This window comes from Impatiens glandulifera, chromosome 8 (genome assembly GCF_907164915.1).
Source record: "Impatiens glandulifera chromosome 8, dImpGla2.1, whole genome shotgun sequence".
NCBI classification, from domain to species: domain Eukaryota; kingdom Viridiplantae; phylum Streptophyta; class Magnoliopsida; order Ericales; family Balsaminaceae; genus Impatiens; species Impatiens glandulifera.
In genome coordinates, this window is record NC_061869.1 from 21511126 (window position 1) to 21529304 (window position 18179).

Sequence of the window (18179 nt, forward strand, 5' to 3'; positions counted from 1 at the left end):
TATTTATTTGAAAACAGAGTCGCCAATTGATTTTTAAAAATTAATAAACTGGCATATGTGTACAAACATATTTTAACTAGAGTTTCTTTAAGTTCGTAGTGTGATGATACTCAGAAAAAGACTTTCGCGCTTCATCCTCTGTAGTCGTTTTAAAACGGTCTCTACTTATAATTTTATTTTTTGAAAATCGGTTGTATAACGTTTTATTTTAACCCGTTATTCTTCCAGTAATGTGTAGGTTTTTGCGTATTCAAAGAATTGTAACAACAATTATTTAAATATTGGTACGTGTTGTTGATGATGACTATGGAGGAAAATACTTGAAGAACATCAGTTTAAAGGGCATTAGAGTTTAAAAATAAATCATAAACAAGCCTTTGTCAAAATATTTTTTGTGAAATATTCAAAAAATATTTTGAAATCATTTTCTAATTTTTCAGCATTTTTAGATAATAGTTTGAGGTTCAAAAATTATAAAAATATATTTGAAATTTTAAAAGAGGAACCAAACAGTCTTTAGGACCGGTGTCATAGGTACTGTGTTCATTTTATCTATCAGGACTAAAATTCCCTCGGTGTTGGTTGAGAACCCTTCAACTTGGGTTTAGGATCCTTGTTGAGGTGCGGTAGTCCCTTAGTCGGGGTCCTAAGGTCTCTTGGTCCTTAGCTAGAATTCTCGGCCGGGTACTAAAATTCTCGGTTGGACCTATCGGTCTTAGGTGAAATTCATCGGTCCTGGGTTCGGGAGATCTAGGTCAGGTGCGAGACTCATCGATCATAGGTCTGACTTTTCGGTCGGACGCCTCGGTCCGGAGTAGAAGTTATCGGTCTTGGGTTCAGAAGTTCTCGGTCGAGTATGAGACTCCTCAGTCATAAGTCTAACTTCTCTAGCGGATGTAAAATCTTCGGTCTTGTCTAAGATTTACCGGTCAGACCTCTCGTTCCCCAAGAACATCAAAATTACAGCTTTTTCAATTTGGATGGAGGCTTGGATCCTTTGATCCAAGGGCTTAGGTAGCTTCACAAAGCTCCCAAGAACATTAAAATCATCATCCCAAGGTATCATTCGATCTGGGTGATGATCAATTTGTTCAAAACGGTTTATGACCAAAAAATAGGTATTTTGTTTTAAAGTTGTTTTAAAGTTGAGGATTAGCTCAAGAAAAAAAATCGTTTTATATGTTTTTTTAATTTAAATTTGGGCTATATTTTCACAGAAAGCTTATAAATGATCATAAGACTGATTTTTAATATCAAATTCAAAGTCCTTAAGAAACACTCCTTGGACCTTAAGAAAGCGTTGGGAATGCTCACATCCAAGCTTTAAGGTCTTATGCAAAGATTTCGAAAAATCCGAATGCTTGAAGCTTTAATTGCGGATTTTCTAAAAAATTGGATTAGAAGCTTGAAAGTTGATCTCATGGCTTTAGAATTGTTAAGGGAGGCTATTTATAGCCTTTCGAAGCTGGTTGAAGCAACCAAGTGGGTTGAATTAGTCAAACACCATTTATGTTGTTTTGCCTCTTCTTCTGGATAGTTGTCGAAATAGGCATCATTGATGCCTATAGAAGTAGGGGAAATTATCATCGTAGTAGGGTGATTATTTCACCTTTCGAATTAGTCGAAAAGATGGACTAACGGTGGAGTTCCATCTTTGAAAAATTTACGATAATTCAAGTTTTTTGTTTATTCATTTGCAAGTCGCCCTAGTGTACGATTACCGAGAGAATACAAAGGCAACCTACGTTTGAAATGATGATCATTATTAGGTTGACATGGGAGAATTTGAATTTGAAGGAATATTTGAAAAAAATTCCATCTTGAAGATAGGATGTTGGTGTTTGATCCAATTTCCCAATCATACTTAGCGCTGAGTCCAAATTGCGTCCAATTTTTGTGGTTCGAGAAACCACAAGATGTTGAATATTGTTTTCAGATAATTTTATGGTATAAAACATGGATGAGACGGAAGTACTTATTATGGTTTGAAGAACCACTTGATATAGAGTTTTGTAATGACTTACAATTGGAAAATCTTTTGATACAGTTTGTGTAGTTTGAAGAACCACCATATAGTCTATGTAAATAATTTTAGTAATTTGTATGGTTCGAAGAGCCACCAGATGCTTGTGAGTTTTAGCTAAACTTTTTATTATTATTTACATGAGAGAATGAATCTTGGTTGGAGTTTGAATTTCCAAAACTTGGGTTACTTGGAGATAAGTCAGTTACTTCTTTTAATTAATTGTGTTGTTTGTGACAGATCAATTTTTGTATGGAAGACTAATGATACGAGGATCATTAGGGTTAGGTCATAACCCTAGAATAATCTGAACTGGGAATAAATATTATCAATATGAGAATAAAGTAGTAGCGAATGATGAGATTGACAGATAAATTAATTATGACAGCCAAAGGGTATATAAGGAAGAGATCATGATTTTTAGAAATACTCAAGACATTATTCAAGAAGTATTTTAAGATAAATTTCTTTTTTTTATCTTCTTCCTTTTTCTCAATGTATTCACCTTAACAGTTTGGGTTTTATCTCTCCTATACCAATTCAATTGTTCTCTTATCTTCTCTTCGTTCTTTATTCTACTACTTTTGTTCATTTAATTTCAAGATATAATGATATACCTTAAACTAGAATTATGTATATATATCTTAAAATTACATGAACAAAAGAACTAGAATTAAGAATGAATAGAAGATGAGAGAACAATTGAATTGATAAAAGAGAGACAAAATCGTAACTGCTAGGGTGAATACAATGATGGAAGAAAATAAAGAAAGAAATTGATCTTGAGAGATTTCTCGAATAATGTTGTGTGGTTTTGCAAATCAGGATCTCTTCCTATATATCCTCCAGTTACCATAATTAATTTTCCCGTCAATTCCATCTTTTTGGCAACCTTTATTAATAATTATTTATTTTCATATTGATAATTATTTATTCTCAATTCAGATTATTGTAGGTAGAGATGACAATGAGTACCCGTATACCCGATACTTGTGGGTACTCGATGGTTGAGTTTGGATTCTGGTATTTTAAATCGGGATTGGGGTCGGGGATAGGGAGTGAAAATGATTACTCGATCGGGTTCGGGGTCGGGGATTGAGAGTGTGTAAAACACAAACCCGATACCCGAAATATTAATATTATATATATATATTAAAATTTTTAATGATTTTTTTAATTTTACATTAATACCATCATTACAAATTTACATTAAATATATTAATTAATTAGTTAAACCAACACTTAACTACCAACTCCCACCCCATCATTAATTTAATTTATATTCCCATATACTCTTAAGCTTTCATTTATTTAATAACAAATATTTTCCTTCTATGTACACTTCTTATTACAAGATTAACATCTCTTATTTTTTTTTTTTTTTAACATTTTTTATAATTTTTTGTTGAACTTCTCTTTAATTCTTATTGAAGTTCATGTATGTATATTGTTCAACTTCTACAATATAACTATACAAGTAAGTAATATTTTCATATGTGTTTTTAGTATTTAGTATTTAATATATCTAGAAAATAATAAATAAAAGTTTATATTTTAATCGGGTAATAGGGTACCTGGCGAATCGGGGATGGGGATAAAAATAAATATACCCGTCGGTTTCGAGGATGATAATAAAATAAAAATCGGATTCGAAGATGAGTACTTTGCTACCCGACGGGTAGGGTACCCGTTGTCATCCCTAATTGTAGGGTTAAGTTGGGTTAGGAAACTTAACCCTAACTATTCCTAATATCACAAACTTCGTTATATTTTTAATGATTTAATGTTTAACTTTAAATTTTGTTAAACGAGGGACATCAATGAAAATGAATTTTGTAAGAATTCTGAAAAAATAAGTCAGAAGTAGAAGTAGAGTTGGAGAACGATAAAAGGTGAAACGACTCCCTCCTTAAATGGATAAGAGAGTTATGCGCACAAGGAGAAAGATGTGAATAAAAGGTTAATCTGATTTTATTTTATTATTTTTTTAGATTATGTTAATTTAGATTTTAAGTTGAAGACAAAAATATATATATATATTTATTTATAGTAAATGTGTTGATTAACTATTTACCATGGTTAAAAAAAAGGCAAATAACTTTGTTTTTTTTTAGGAATAAGAAAGTTTATTTTAATTTTTGTTTCTTTTTTTTTTTTAGAAAAACAAAAAAAAATATTAAGTCTAATGATGGCGCGCAGAAGTAGAACCAGAAAATTCAAGCCCTAACTTCAGAGTTTCAAAGTGCTCTCATCCCATTTCCACCTGAAACCCTTAATTCTCCTTCATAAATGGAAGACGGAGAAGTTATCCGGAGATCTTTGGACTCAAACTCAATGGAGTCGGCCACGCTTGGGCGGGTAATGAGTACTTTGCTTAATGCCCGCCCGAAGAAGCTGGAGGAGGCAATCTCTCGCTTTGATTCAGCTCCAAAGACAGGTTATCTTGTTTTATTGTTGATTACTTAAATAACCAACATCATCAAACATAATATGATTCTCAAATTTGAATTAAAACATTCACATACCTGGACTACAATCAGTCACTTCTCTTATAAGTAGGTTAATTGACTCCATAAGTCCTATAGAATCTACAGGAGTTTGGGATATAAGCAACCACGGACATTTTTGGTTATCTTCAATGAAGTTCTTTCAGCTTAAGTCAATAAGAATTTTTTTTGAAGAATAATCGAAAAAATCTTAGTTAAAAGCTATAAAGTTGAACTGACATGGGTTCCATGAGCAATATTTAGAGACCCAGATATTGATATTGTGGATTGACTGATATTGTCCATTTTCTTATAGTTTCGATGGAGGAGTCACTTCGGATTCTTCACAAGTACCTCAGAGATGGAGCTCAAAATCTTGAATCATTGGATCAGATTATTGTTCCCATGCTTGAACATGTATAGAATTCTTAACGTCTACTATTTCTCATTTCAAATGCAGTGAAATTTGGTTTCTGTTTCATTAGCTGATTTTGTGGATATGACTTTTCTATTATCCAGTCTTTGAAGGTTAAAGAGTCAAAGCATGGGAACCAAGCCATGGTACTTCTGAATTGGCTTTTTCAAGATGAACTGATTTTCCAAGCAATTGCAGTGAATCTTGCTGGAATTATAGAGAGAAAATGTGACAAATTTATTGAATTAGGGTGGTGTACTCTTGTACGTTGCCTTGTAGAGTATGAGACCACCATGGCCAAGCATTTGAACAATGGTATTTATCGGTCATTTTCTTTTTTTCTTTTTGCAAGTTATCTTATAAATTTTGGTACTTGATGTTTGTACCTTTTAGTTAATTCAAACATTAGGATATATGTGATTGGTACATCATGGGATTTTTTTAATGAAACAATTAGCCTATGTTTGGTTAAGAAATTAGTGGAATTGTAATAGGATATTTTGTTAAGGACTTGAAACAAAAGATTACAATTGGAATTATAATCCAACTAAATTAGTATCGATGTTATCATTCTAGTTTCCTTTTGGAGGTTGAAAGTGTATTTTCATAGTGAGAGAAAATTTCCTTATCTTGATCTGGCCAATTCCATTCTAGGAAGAATTTTGGATACCCAAGATTCTTCAAATTCTCGGACTAGAATATCCTATAGCTTTGTGAGTTCAATTTCTTCATCTCAAGTGAGAGTAATATCACCGAAAGTTAACTATCTTCCTTTGAGTTTGATGTACAAGGTGTGATCAACCTCACTTTTGAACATACCTGTGCTTTGTCACAACCTTCACAAACTGGTAAAACCACACGATGGGAGACTGCTTAAGGCCAGAGGTTTGAGAAGTTTACACAACCAGAATGCTTTGGGAATAGTTGTGACCATTTGGTTTGTATCGAGTAATAGTGAAGCCTTCTTCTAGGCCAATAAAGACAGCTGCGATCTTGAAGACATACTTTGTTCTCGTGGAGAGGAAGAAGGTGATTGGTGATGGTAGATATGCTGAGTTGCCGAAGGTTGCTACAGGAGCAGATGGGCAAATTTTCAACTTCATTGTTGATGGAGTTTTAGGAGCTACGAAGACCATGTGAGATGGTTAAAGGTTTTCAATTGGGTAATCAACTTGATTCTGTTATTTGTAAAGAGCCAAGTAGGGATTAAATCAGTGACTTTCTGCTTAGAAAGTAGGCACTCTAACCACTGAGTAAAACTGTACTTTGGCAGGCTACATTATATACTCATTCCGTCTTCAAATAAGGCTTAAATACAATTACATTTAAATTATATCAAATTAAATCAAATCAAATCTCATAATTAATACCAAATCTGCAAAATCATATTTCCTGCAACTGAAACCTTCTTTGTCAGAAGATTCAGTGACTTTGTTCCATATTTTCTACCAAATGTAATCCAATTCCCAATCCGATTCAATTCCATGCAAACAGACATGGCCTTAGTGACTTCCTATGTGTGATCTTAATAGTAGTTACTCAAACAGAGCTGGGTTATCTCTTTCTTTATACCTTCACACTTTCTTTTCTAACATTTTCTGCCAACTTCCCTACCAATTAATGCTGTTGGTGGTGCTCTCCCACCTTTTTTTGGTGACATACTCAGGGTTCATGATCCCAGCTTTTCAAATGGCTCAAATATCTATTAGAATTATTACACCCATGACTTGGTTCCTTATAAGACGCTTTTATCATATATAGCTAGTAATTATTTTATTGGGTTTAATGAGCTATACTCCAGTCTGTTTATCATCAAATTTCTGTTGGTTTCTGTCATCAATGCTGAAAACGAACTAAACAGAATATTGTGCTTTTGGTGCAGGAATAAGGGAAAACTATTACTCTCTTCTGAAGCTATTGTCGCCATGTATTGCACGTCTTACTTATATTGTCTGTAATACAAGGTACACATATCTTTCAAATCCATCCGAGAACCTTGTTTATTTATGCTGCATACTTGTGTTCTGCATATGCTTAGTTGTTTTCTTGCACACTCATGTTCCGAGCACAAAATTTTGGCTGGACTTCAAATTTGCATTTGCATTGGGCAATGAAGCAATCTCTTGTAATCATTTGATGTCTCTCTGTGCAATGTATGTGTTAATAAATACAATTCAAGTGCAGTCAATCCTTAATACTGATTTACATATTCAAACATTGGAAATCCTTATCATACCTATTGAATGATATAGTGTCCTGATCATATATTCTATCTATGTGCATTGTATCTGTTTATATCTACAATTCAATTGCAGTCAATCCTTATTACTGATATATTCAAACTTTGGAAATCCTTATCAAAGACACCTGTTGAAGGTATAGAACATCCTGATCATAATCTCTATCTATGTACAATGTATCTGTTTATATATTCAGTTCAAGTGCAGTCTGTCAATCCTTAATTCTCATTTTATATATTCAAACCTTGGAAATCCTTATCAAAGACACCTATTGAAGGGATATAACTTCCTAATCATATACCCTATCTATGTGAACAAGTGCTTGCATATAATGCTAGAAGTTGTCTAGTCACACACAAGTATCTGTGCATCAGTGAGAAAAACTAGGGAATGCCAAGTTCATCTTTTATAGTTGTCTGACTTCCAGTAATACACCATTTACATTTCTCTTTGATTGAGAGCAATTATTTATTTATTTGGAAATGTATAAGATTCTTTATGCAATAGATACAAGACTTCTTATCCTGAATGTAAGTAGTTCTGAACTCATATCTTTTTTTCCATGGTAGCTTTCTTCCTTCCACAATAAATTCATTTATTGTAAGCTTGGTGGAAATGCTGTATATTCTTTAGACTGTAGGTTAATAATGTGGGTATGTTGTCTGACATACTTCTACGGCATACTTCTGTGACTGATTATTTGCTAAGTCTTTTATATGTTTCCTTTCAGCACATTGCAAGATGGTTTTGAGCTACCAACTCGCCTTTCCATTGCTGCTACTGATTGCATATTAGCTTTGACTCTAGCATTCACCAAGAATGAACTAATTCCTAACAGTTCAAGTAGAAGGCCAAAATCGTTGTCCACCACCCTACTGGTTACACCTGCAGATGCTCCTTGTAGTGAGAAAAAAGGAAAATCAACCAGCATCTCTACTCAAGGATCTGATGTTGAAATGAATGTAGAGCTCTGGAATCATTTAGATGAACTGATAGTTCTTGTGCAGAAGCTCACCGCTGTATGTTCTTAACTCAGCTAGACATACTCTTGCATCCTATACTGTTAGGGACTTGACAAATAAGCTACCTAGTATAACAGAAACATAAAGAAATGCCACTGAATCTTTTATATTGATGTTGGATTTGGTAGGTGTTATTTAGCTTTTATTTGTTTTGTTAGGCATTTTTTTTTATATTATTCTGCAAGGCCCAATGTTCTAGGGAAAACCCATCCTGTTTTCTTATTATTAAAATTGACATATCTTATATCTATCTTAAACTTCTATACCTATGGGCAATTTACTAGAATACAACCAGGACTAGTTCTATTTGGCACTTCTTACTGTATAGCATCTCCTTTTATCCTTACCAAAATTTGTATATAATTACTTATACACATATGCACACTTTACGGATGACCATATTGATAAATAAGTGGATATTTCCACCTGTTGTTTCTCTCTTCTCCAGCCTTTTTTCTGACTGTTTCTCTCTCATCCAATCACATGCATGTCTGGCTCCCCAAGGCAGCCGGCTGCAGCTGCCTTCAAGTCCTCAATAATCCATTTGCTATTCCTTAATTTGTCTTCTCAATGTAATATTGTATTTTAAATACTTAACATCATCATGATGTAAATCACATCAGAAAATTATTCACTGAATAATATATATCTCAACTTCTCTTGATTGCTCAAAACTACAATAAGTATAGAAGTATATGGAAATATGTCTTTAAGTTTATATGTTCTAATTCAGTCTGTGGTTTTTGTAGCTTTATTTTGTACCATAGCCTAATAAACTGTTTTGATGATGTTCAGTGGAGCAGTGTAAGTCGTTGGTTACATGCCAAAGGGTTGGAAAGAGTGCTAAAGTGGTTGCAAGATATAAAACAGAATTATGCTTGCATACAAGATGAGGCTGGTCTTATTCTGAAATGCACTATTTATTTGGTTTTAATTTCAACTAATTTATATTTAAGATGTATTTTATATATGCATGATATGGCAGGCATCCTAATAGATAAGAGTGAAGTGTTGCTTCTTTCTTCTTGTTGGAAGTACTATGGTTGGCTGTTGCACTTAGAAAACCATAAGTTCTCTCAGCACTACATGGATTTCTTGGATCAGTATCTATCTGGAATTCAGGCAAGTCTTTTGGGAATGTAACTAACATGATTTTTTTTTCTTGGCAGTCGATAACGTCTTGACTGTGAGGTCATTCAATTTCTAATTAGTGTATTTACGACTTCTTATTTGTCGAAACTTTTCAATCATGAAGTAATGACTATGGGTTAGTTCATTCACATGTATGTGGAATTATTTTCTGGTTAAACATATCAATTTTTTGAATTGTGGGAATTGCAATGTCAAAATAAGGTTGTTTATTGCAGATTCGTACTTAATGGAACTTTTGATTGAGTTTTTAATGTATCATGTATGCAGTTCTATGCAGACAATTTCACGGACGAACATGCTGAGAATAAAGAGAGTGGAATAGACACTGTTAAGTTTTTTCTTAACTGTACAACCCTTCTTTTGGGACATTGTAATGCAAAGCAATTTGAGAATGCGTTATCAGACTATGGATCTCAGATGTCTCGCATGCTAATCTCTCAGGTTCTACTGTATACCTTATATCCTAATCATGACGATATCATGCTTATATGTTTCAGTGTTTGGTGTGACACTGATTCTAATACTTAAAACATTGGTTCTGCATCCTAACTTCAATATGTTTTTTCTTGCTAGTTCCATTGTTTGGATGAAGACGTCATTGAAGCTGCAGCTTGCATCTTCAGGGCAGTGTTATTTAGGTCCAATTCATCTTTGGAAACAACCAGCCTCACTAGAACTTCAAATGAGATGAATACTGTACTACCTTTGCTTTTAAACCTTTTGGATGAACGAGATGGTATAGCCAAAGCCATTGTTATTCTAATTGCAGAATACTGCTCCATGTAACAATCTTTTTCCTCTTTATCACTATTACTTTTTGTTTTCCCATCATTCAATTTCTCTGTACCTTGAACTAATGCAGAAGTACAGATGATCAGTGCCTCAATGGACTTCTAAGGCGTCTGGCATCTGGAACTGTTCTGCAGCGGAGGAATGCTATTGGTGTTATTTCTGAGATTTTCAGGATAACGCCAGACTTGGTAAAATATTATTCTGCATTTCCTCATTTTCTTTGTCCTTTTTTGTTCTTGGATAATATTAAGGTTTATACCATTGACTTCTCACTTGGAATAAGGCTACGATCAATTATATCCTTTACTAGTTTGTTTTGGCCATCTATGGCTGGATCAATCTGTAATAACACAGCTGCTAGTCGCTTAGTCTTATTAATTGTCTTTCAGATAAGTACCCAAGGAGATGTTGCTAACCATTTGCTAGATCGCCTTGGAGACGAAGAATCTGCAATTAGAGCACATGCATTTGATTTGATCCCAAAACTGGGTGAGAATTTGAATATTCTTCTTTTTTAAAGAATATTTTTGTTGATTGAGTGCTTGTGTGTAACACGTATTATTATTGATAGCAGTTAGGTTTTACTAATATAAGAGAGAAGTGAGAAATAAGAAAAATGGAGGAGATACATACAACTCTACTAATATATTTAGCTCCCTATAACTATCCCTAACTGACTCACTTAACTACACCCTTCTATCTACTACTCATAAGACTACACCCTCACTGTGTTGTGACATATCCTTCCCCTTAACTTTTCTCGTGTCTGAGAGAAGCTGAAACTTGTCAACCCAAGGATGTGGTTAGCTTAGCAACGATGTCTTCATCTCATGAAAGCAAAATCCAATCCCTCAATTGCTCCATATCTTTGCCCGGAGAAAACCCCAATGTGTACCCATAGTGAGTACTGCTGCTAGGGTTGAACTAGGAACTCAGATGTAGGATTACCGATAAAAAGAAGTTGATGATGGTGAGGTGAGAATCTGAATTTATGAATGACTTGAAGTACTGCTAGAGAAATATGAATTAGGATGAGACTAACTGACCACTAACAACACCTTCAAGAGGGAAGGTAGGCAGCCTGCATAATGTTTACAGACTTCTGATAGTGCTCCTTAATCTTGCCTCTACCATCTTAAGTCGTTAATCGGATCATCAAACCGCTTCAAACCAAATTTTTACTTGCAATCATAGTTCCGGCCACTCGAAGGCCACTCGTGACTATCCATTCGGACAATTGTTCCGAACAGGAATAAACAATCTTCAGTCCGAATCATGTCCCTCTATTCCTTCGCAGTGGGAATTGTCCCATGCGATCAGCCAGATTTCCTTCAGTTGACTTCTTCCGTGAGCAGATGCTGATGCTGCGTAGTTTGCCGCAGGTGCAAGTGCAAGATGAAAATCTCTTCCATCTGAATCAAACAAAGCTCTTCCATGAGCAGCTGCGGATGTTGTGACTTGATATACATATATATATTTTATCCTTTGCATTAAAATAAAAAAGATAGATTGAGAGGCCGAGGATGACCGTTTTGATACCATTGTTATAGTTAAAACCAGTAGCACATGAATCCGAGAAGCGAAGATAGAATAAAAGAGGGAGATGGGATATCAGAAAAGCTAGGTGAGATTACAAATTGTGTTCATCAAAATAGCATAATCCCTCTTCCTACCCATTCCCCAACCTTAAATACAAAACAAACCCTAGCAGGCCCACACAGTCGCTTAGCCCAAGTAAATACAACCTAACATATATATGGACACATTGCCTTTTGAAAATAAACAAGACAACTAAATGAAAGACGCTTCAAATAATAGAGGGACGCCAATATAACCTGTGACACTATATCTACTACTCATAAGATTAAAACCTTACGGTGCACCATCATTTGTTATTCTTGTGACATTGTACTACATACATTAATTCATGCTTCCATCATTTGTTGTTCTTGTGATTGTAATACATACATTAATTCATGCTTTTGTCTGTCAAGAACTTAAAGCCATTTGTTATTCTTGTGTCACAAGAATAACAAATGATGGCGCGTCGTGTATATATAACATGCTCCACTCTATGTCCTATATACTATGTCTTGTACCTAATTAAAAATGTGGGTTAACCTAATTCCACATATTTTCCCCTTTCTTGACAACTTTGACAGTATACTTGCAATTTTTCTTGTTACTAGAATCACTATTGACAAGGGGGGTCACATTTTAGTTTTGGTAATTAGGATATCCTTGCTCTTATGTTTTTCCATTAGTTTTTGGTCTTCCATGTTTATTATGTTTCCGCACTTGCTCATTTATATAATCTCTCTCAAAGAGTTAATAATAGATTATTTGATTCATCAAGTATTATTAAATATCTATTTTGCTTTTTCTAGTCAACTCTCTTTGATTGTGTCATTATGGATTGACAAGTTGTTTTCTATCCTGCAGATCCTTTATTTGTTTTGCCTGTATTGGTTCATCATATTTACTTCTCACATGGAAGCACACAGTCCTCTTGTAGTAGTTCTATGCTTGCAGTTCTAAGATTGCATGCTGGGAAGTTTGAAGTCGTAGGTACACTACTAGACTGTCTCAGGTAATTATCGATTCCAACCTAATGTTTTTTTCCTTATTGTCTCCCTGGGTGCCTTCTTGTCCCATGAAGCTAAAATGGTGCGGGGTTTCATTTGTTTTTTTCCATTAATTGGAACAAATTGGTCTTTTGTTCTGGAGTACATTAGCCTTAGTTTACATTGGTTTATTGATTCTTCTTTGTGCTAATCTCTTTTATTTAGCAAACTTTGCCAAGATCAAGATATTGAAGAGGATTCAGATCATTTTGGAAAAGGTGCCGCTTTATTTTCCTTGTCTCTCTATATAACCTCGTGCCTTATTTGATAAAATGAATTGAAAAGAGAACTCAAAACTCGAGATCCATTTGTTCTTTATCATTTAATGCTGTCAGAGACTGCCTTCCAGAACCGGACATACAAATCAAAGGAATAATTTTTATACTTCTTAGGCTTAGGTTCAGAGTTTGTAATGAGATAGATTCAAAGGAGATGAGAAAGGATGGTATAAGCCCTTAAATAAGAAGCTTGGTGAACCTCCATAGCCGACAAGAGTGTAAAACTCTGCATGTTAATTCATTGACTCTTTCTTTCAGTTAGGTCAGTCTATTCATAACTATAGGGTGCTACCTATTCTAACAACTTCTAACAACTTGGGGGACTAATATGATAACATAATAAATCTAAGGTCCTATTTACTATTTTGAGCCCTAACTATTAATCCCAAACCCTACTTGAGAAAATCCAGCTGTCGACATCTTTGGTATCGAATTTGGGAAAATCCCTCTTTGTTAATCTTGTTGGAGGTCGGTACACTGGTTGCACGGGTTTTCAGTTCATCTCTTCACGATTATTCTCAAGGTTTGCAACATGAGGGCTTGATTTTCATCTTCAATCTTCTCTAAGTTACTTCAATATTCTCTAAGTCGAGAATGATGTTCAAGAAAACATCCAAACTCTCCAATCGGTTTGTTGCCGTCCATCTTGAATGCATATAACATTTTCTTCTCTAGAAGAACTTTAGTTTGTTTAAGACTATGTTGCACGGGTACGGGATATCGGATACGGCGAAACGGCAAATTTTGAAAATATAGGATACGATACGTTTATGATACGGCAAATTATATATATAATATTTATATAAATTTAATATTGAAATAAATAAAAAGAGAAACTCATATTCATTTTAATATTAAATTTATATATATAATTTGGAATATCGTATCCTTTATTTTCAAAATTTTCCGTATCCATATCGTATCCGATACGATACCCGTATCCGTGCAACATAGCACTCTATGTGCTCTAATACCTTATAGTATTATGAATTGAGAGAATATATAGGGGATAAAGTCTAATATTTTGATGTGTATTTCAATATATGAGTAATCTGTCAATTTACAAGTGAACAATGTACTACCGGTTATACTACTAGTATTTATATAAGAAATGAGCAAGGAAATAGAATAAGTGAATTCTTGATTTGTGCATTCAATAAATTTAGTCTTGATTTATGCATTCAATAAAATTCTTGATAAATTTTAGGAATTACTTGGTACTTTTGAAGTTCCAAGAGATTTTCATCTCCACATTCAATTTCGATGGCAACTTGATCTTTCTTCACTTTTGTTATACATCTTTTCTATTCCTCTTCTCAATGTTTTCAATTTTAGGTTGAAAGTTTATTAGCTAGCTTATTAAACTTCCACCCTTCATTTACTTACAGCAGGTAAAAAGTTGGATGCTGATTTAGTACTGAGCCTGACTCCAAAGTGGTCAACAGTAAGCTTGCTTATCTTTTGTTCTGACATATAATTAATGAGCTACAAAGTTCTTTTATATTTTATGCATATTATTTTTCAGTCATTTCCATGTCTTAGTTGGGCTTGATTTTAACTTCTGATTTCTATTCACCACAATTCTTGTGTTATTTTGTTGGTCATAAAGTGTTGGCATTTCTTGTTTATATTCACCGTGAGTTCTTTTCCTCCACAATACTACAGGTTCAGAGCTGGAATATGTTGATTGAACCATTAATTGATAAAATGTTTGCGGAGCCCTCAAATTCGGTAATTGTTCGATTCCTATCTTATATAAGCGAACACCTAGCAGAAGCTGCAGATCTAGTCTTCCATCAACTGCTATTACATACAAACCAGCAGAAAGAGTTAGCACCTTTATTCTTACAATCAGTTTTTGTTTCTTTCATAATATTTCCCTCCACCCCTCAACTGCTGTTGTTAATTATGTTCAAGAAAGAAATGTCTTATATTCCTGACTTAACTTGAAATGCAGGCGTGAGATTGATGCCTCTGAAATAAATGATTTTATGTTCGATCATCTTTGCCCACTACTTATTATTAGGATTCTTCCCCTAAGTGTTTTTGACAATCTCAATTCTTCAGTGCTGTATGGAGGTCTTCATAACTTGTCTGTGGAACAAGGTATGCACATACTTAACCCTTTATGCTTTTTCCTTCACACCAAGCCTTCCTTTCTTTGTTTGTTTATCTGGGATGTCTCACTAGCATATTCGCTGCATTTGAAGTTTGGTGGCACAAATTAGATTTATTCTGTTTTCTCATAACTTGTCTGTTTAGAATATCGTGATAACTCAGCTCATTGGATGTTTTGGACTATTTTAATGCTGATCCTTCTGAAAAAGTTGTTTTCTTTTCTGTTATTCACATATGTTTATTGTTGATGATCCAGATATTGGCGGCTATCTTTTGAATGATTCTGATTCTGTTGGGGCATACCTCCTTAATAGGTTGAAAAAGAGGCAACCAATCTCAAAACGCTTTCAGATATCCTTCAAAATCATGAGCTGATGATTCCTGTAATTCCTCTTCTGCAGTGCGATTAAGAAGACTGAATATGAAGATGTCCGGAAACTTGCAGCTGAGCTGTGCGGTAGGCTTCATCCACAGGTTTGTAAATGAAATGAACAAATGCTATTGTGCCTTCTTTTAGCTGAAGATAAAATCCTAGTGCTTCAATACTTAATCTGAGTTGAACTTTGTTTGTCTTAAGGTGCTTTTCCCTGTTATTGCTATACAATTGGAACATGCTTGCAGAACTCATGATACTCTGAAGATAAAAGCTTGCTTATTTTCAATTTGTACATCATTGGTGGTGAGAATCTCTATAGTTCGTATATTCTTGTATAATTACCCTAGTCAAAGGAGAAAGAATCATATTTGGAGGTATTATTAGCACTTTCTGGGTTTTTAGGTGAGAGGCAAGGATTCAATCTGGAACCCTTCAGTGATGAGAATCATTGGTGTAATAGAATCAATTCTATCATGGCATTCACTTGATGGAGAAGATGGTAAATCGAGAACATAGCTCGGTTGCTGAAAATATATTTTTTTAAATGATTTTAACAATAAAACCACTTTTGTTCTAAACTCTTCAATGCAGTATTAAAAGCACAGCATGGCTGTATTGATTGTCTTGCACTTTTGATATGTGCTGAACTACAATCTCCCAAGTCATTTAAAGATCGAAATGCAAACAGAGTAAACCTTGTAAATAATCAAACCAATAAAGGTAAAATATTCTTTGTGGTACTAGAGCTGTCATGTGGGAGCTGAAAATGGCCTAATTGTCAAACTTACAGGAGGAACTACTTCTTGGAATTCTGTACTTAATTATGTCATCCATCAGTTAGCTCCCAATGATATCACTAGTGAGTTTAGTGAAGAACTGAAATCTCCTTCATTTCGGCTTTGCATGGCTAATGTTCTCATCAGTGCTAGCCAGAAGGTCTCAGACACGGGGAAGAAACCCCTTCTTCATAGAATCTTTCCTCATTTGTTCCATTTTCTGGGGGTAAGTTCATAGTGAAGATCAGTTACAGTATTTGTTTTTGGGGGATATACTCTGATTTATTAAATTAACAGGTGACAACAGAACCAGATATAAGAGCAGCTTGTATCCAAGTCTTGTTTTCTCTTGTTTTCCATATGAAGTCTTTCATTTTTCCATATTCTTCTGATCTTCTCAAGATTGCACTGAAATATCTGAAAGAAGGATCACAGCAGGTACTTGTCTTTTTATCTCTCACATTGGGCTGTTTAGTTAGTAGCTCTGGCAAACCTACATATGCTTGTCTTTCATAACTTCATTGAATGTACATGAACTTTTTAGCTTTATTTGCTGGAAATGTGCCTAACAATTGTGGAATTTGACATCACTTTTAGGAGAGGATTGCTTGTACTCATCTGTTGGCATCTCTAATGGCGAGCGAAGAATCAATCGTGGAGAATATTGCAGGAGGATTACTTGAAGCAAGAACATTACTTGTGAGTGTAACATCCTCAGATCCTTCGCCAGAAGTTCGTCAATCGTGTAAAAAGCTGCTTACATGCTTAACTTCATCTTGATATCACATGCAAAATCCGTTTCAGTTGTACAGTGAATCAAATAATTTGGAATGTTAAATGGACCTTTTAAGTACTGCAAACAGGTTTATACTTGCTGCTTAGAAGAAATGTTCTTTATTTTAAGGTTTTATCAGAGTTATTAGCCCATTGCAGCTTTCATATGTTTGGTTTTGTTTGAGTTTTCATAGTATTACTTTTTACTTAATTGCATGGTATTACTAATTATTTATTTTATAGAATAATATTAAATTACTATCAAATTTCAATATTCTCCCAAAACAACAATCATGTAGAGACAGCAGACATGAGCTTCTTAAATATGATGTGGGATAGATATTAATAGTGTGAAAAGAATTGAACCAAACCTAATCTTGAAACAAGTTCACGGTTTTGGTTTTGGTTTTGGTCTTGGTCTTTTGTTTGCTGGAAATCTGGTTTAACCATGGTTGCTGTTTTGACAGTGAAAAGTTCTCAGGTAAAAAATAATTTGGTATTTGAAAAATGAAGACGAGGACTCTTTTTATGTGTCATTAATGTTTTGTTGGGCGGAGAATATGTCTAATACCGTTCTATTCCAAAAGAGGAAATAAATCATAAACAAAGCCTATTTAATAATTATTCCAAGTTTGGGATAAAGTTCTTAGAAGAAGACTTGTTGTGATTCAAACTTGAAAGTATTTACATGACCAAATTCTTGGTGAATAAAGGCAAAGTTATTTGCTTATAAATGAATTATTTTTTATTTAGCAATATTTAAAATAAAATTAATATTTTTTAAATATTTGAATTGGTTTTAATTTATAAAAATTAAATTTAATCTAAATTTAATATATATATATATATATATATTTAAATTCATTCCCTATATAAATGAATGCAAACCAATCATATAAAAATTGACAATATAAAAAAATCCATTATATTATAATAGAACAAAACTAATTTTAAAAAAATCATCTAATAATGAATTTTGAATCACATCACCAATCAATTATAAATTTTTGAGATCTAAAATATTAAAAAATCATCTTATCATTTAATTTGAGTAAATACTTTTTTATATCTAAAATGTTTTTAATTATTTAAAAACAAAATTT

The 18179-nt window shown here is 33.8% G+C and overlaps 1 protein-coding gene across 2 annotated transcripts; it reads left to right on the forward strand.

Moving 5' to 3' along the window:
* The first annotated feature begins 4244 nt into the window (after positions 1–4244).
* On the forward strand, positions 4245–17243 carry LOC124911311. Of its 2 annotated transcripts, none has more exons than XM_047451779.1 (24): positions 4245–4460; positions 4826–4926; positions 5029–5239; positions 6807–6888; positions 7895–8183; positions 8982–9084; positions 9172–9308; positions 9606–9779; positions 9912–10120; positions 10201–10318; positions 10520–10619; positions 12573–12720; positions 12920–12972; positions 14421–14476; positions 14698–14861; positions 14990–15138; positions 15407–15464; positions 15552–15624; positions 15728–15829; positions 15929–16025; positions 16118–16246; positions 16317–16528; positions 16600–16740; positions 16900–17243. In XM_047451779.1, exons 1-24 carry the CDS (start codon positions 4313–4315, stop codon positions 17080–17082), a joined length of 3237 nt encoding a protein of 1078 aa, XP_047307735.1. In that variant the 5' UTR covers positions 4245–4312; the 3' UTR covers positions 17083–17243. The 2 variants fall into 2 exon arrangements, with proteins under 2 accessions (XP_047307735.1, XP_047307736.1); XM_047451780.1 differs by having other exon boundaries at positions 14424–14476.
* Positions 17244–18179: the final 936 nt, after the last annotated feature.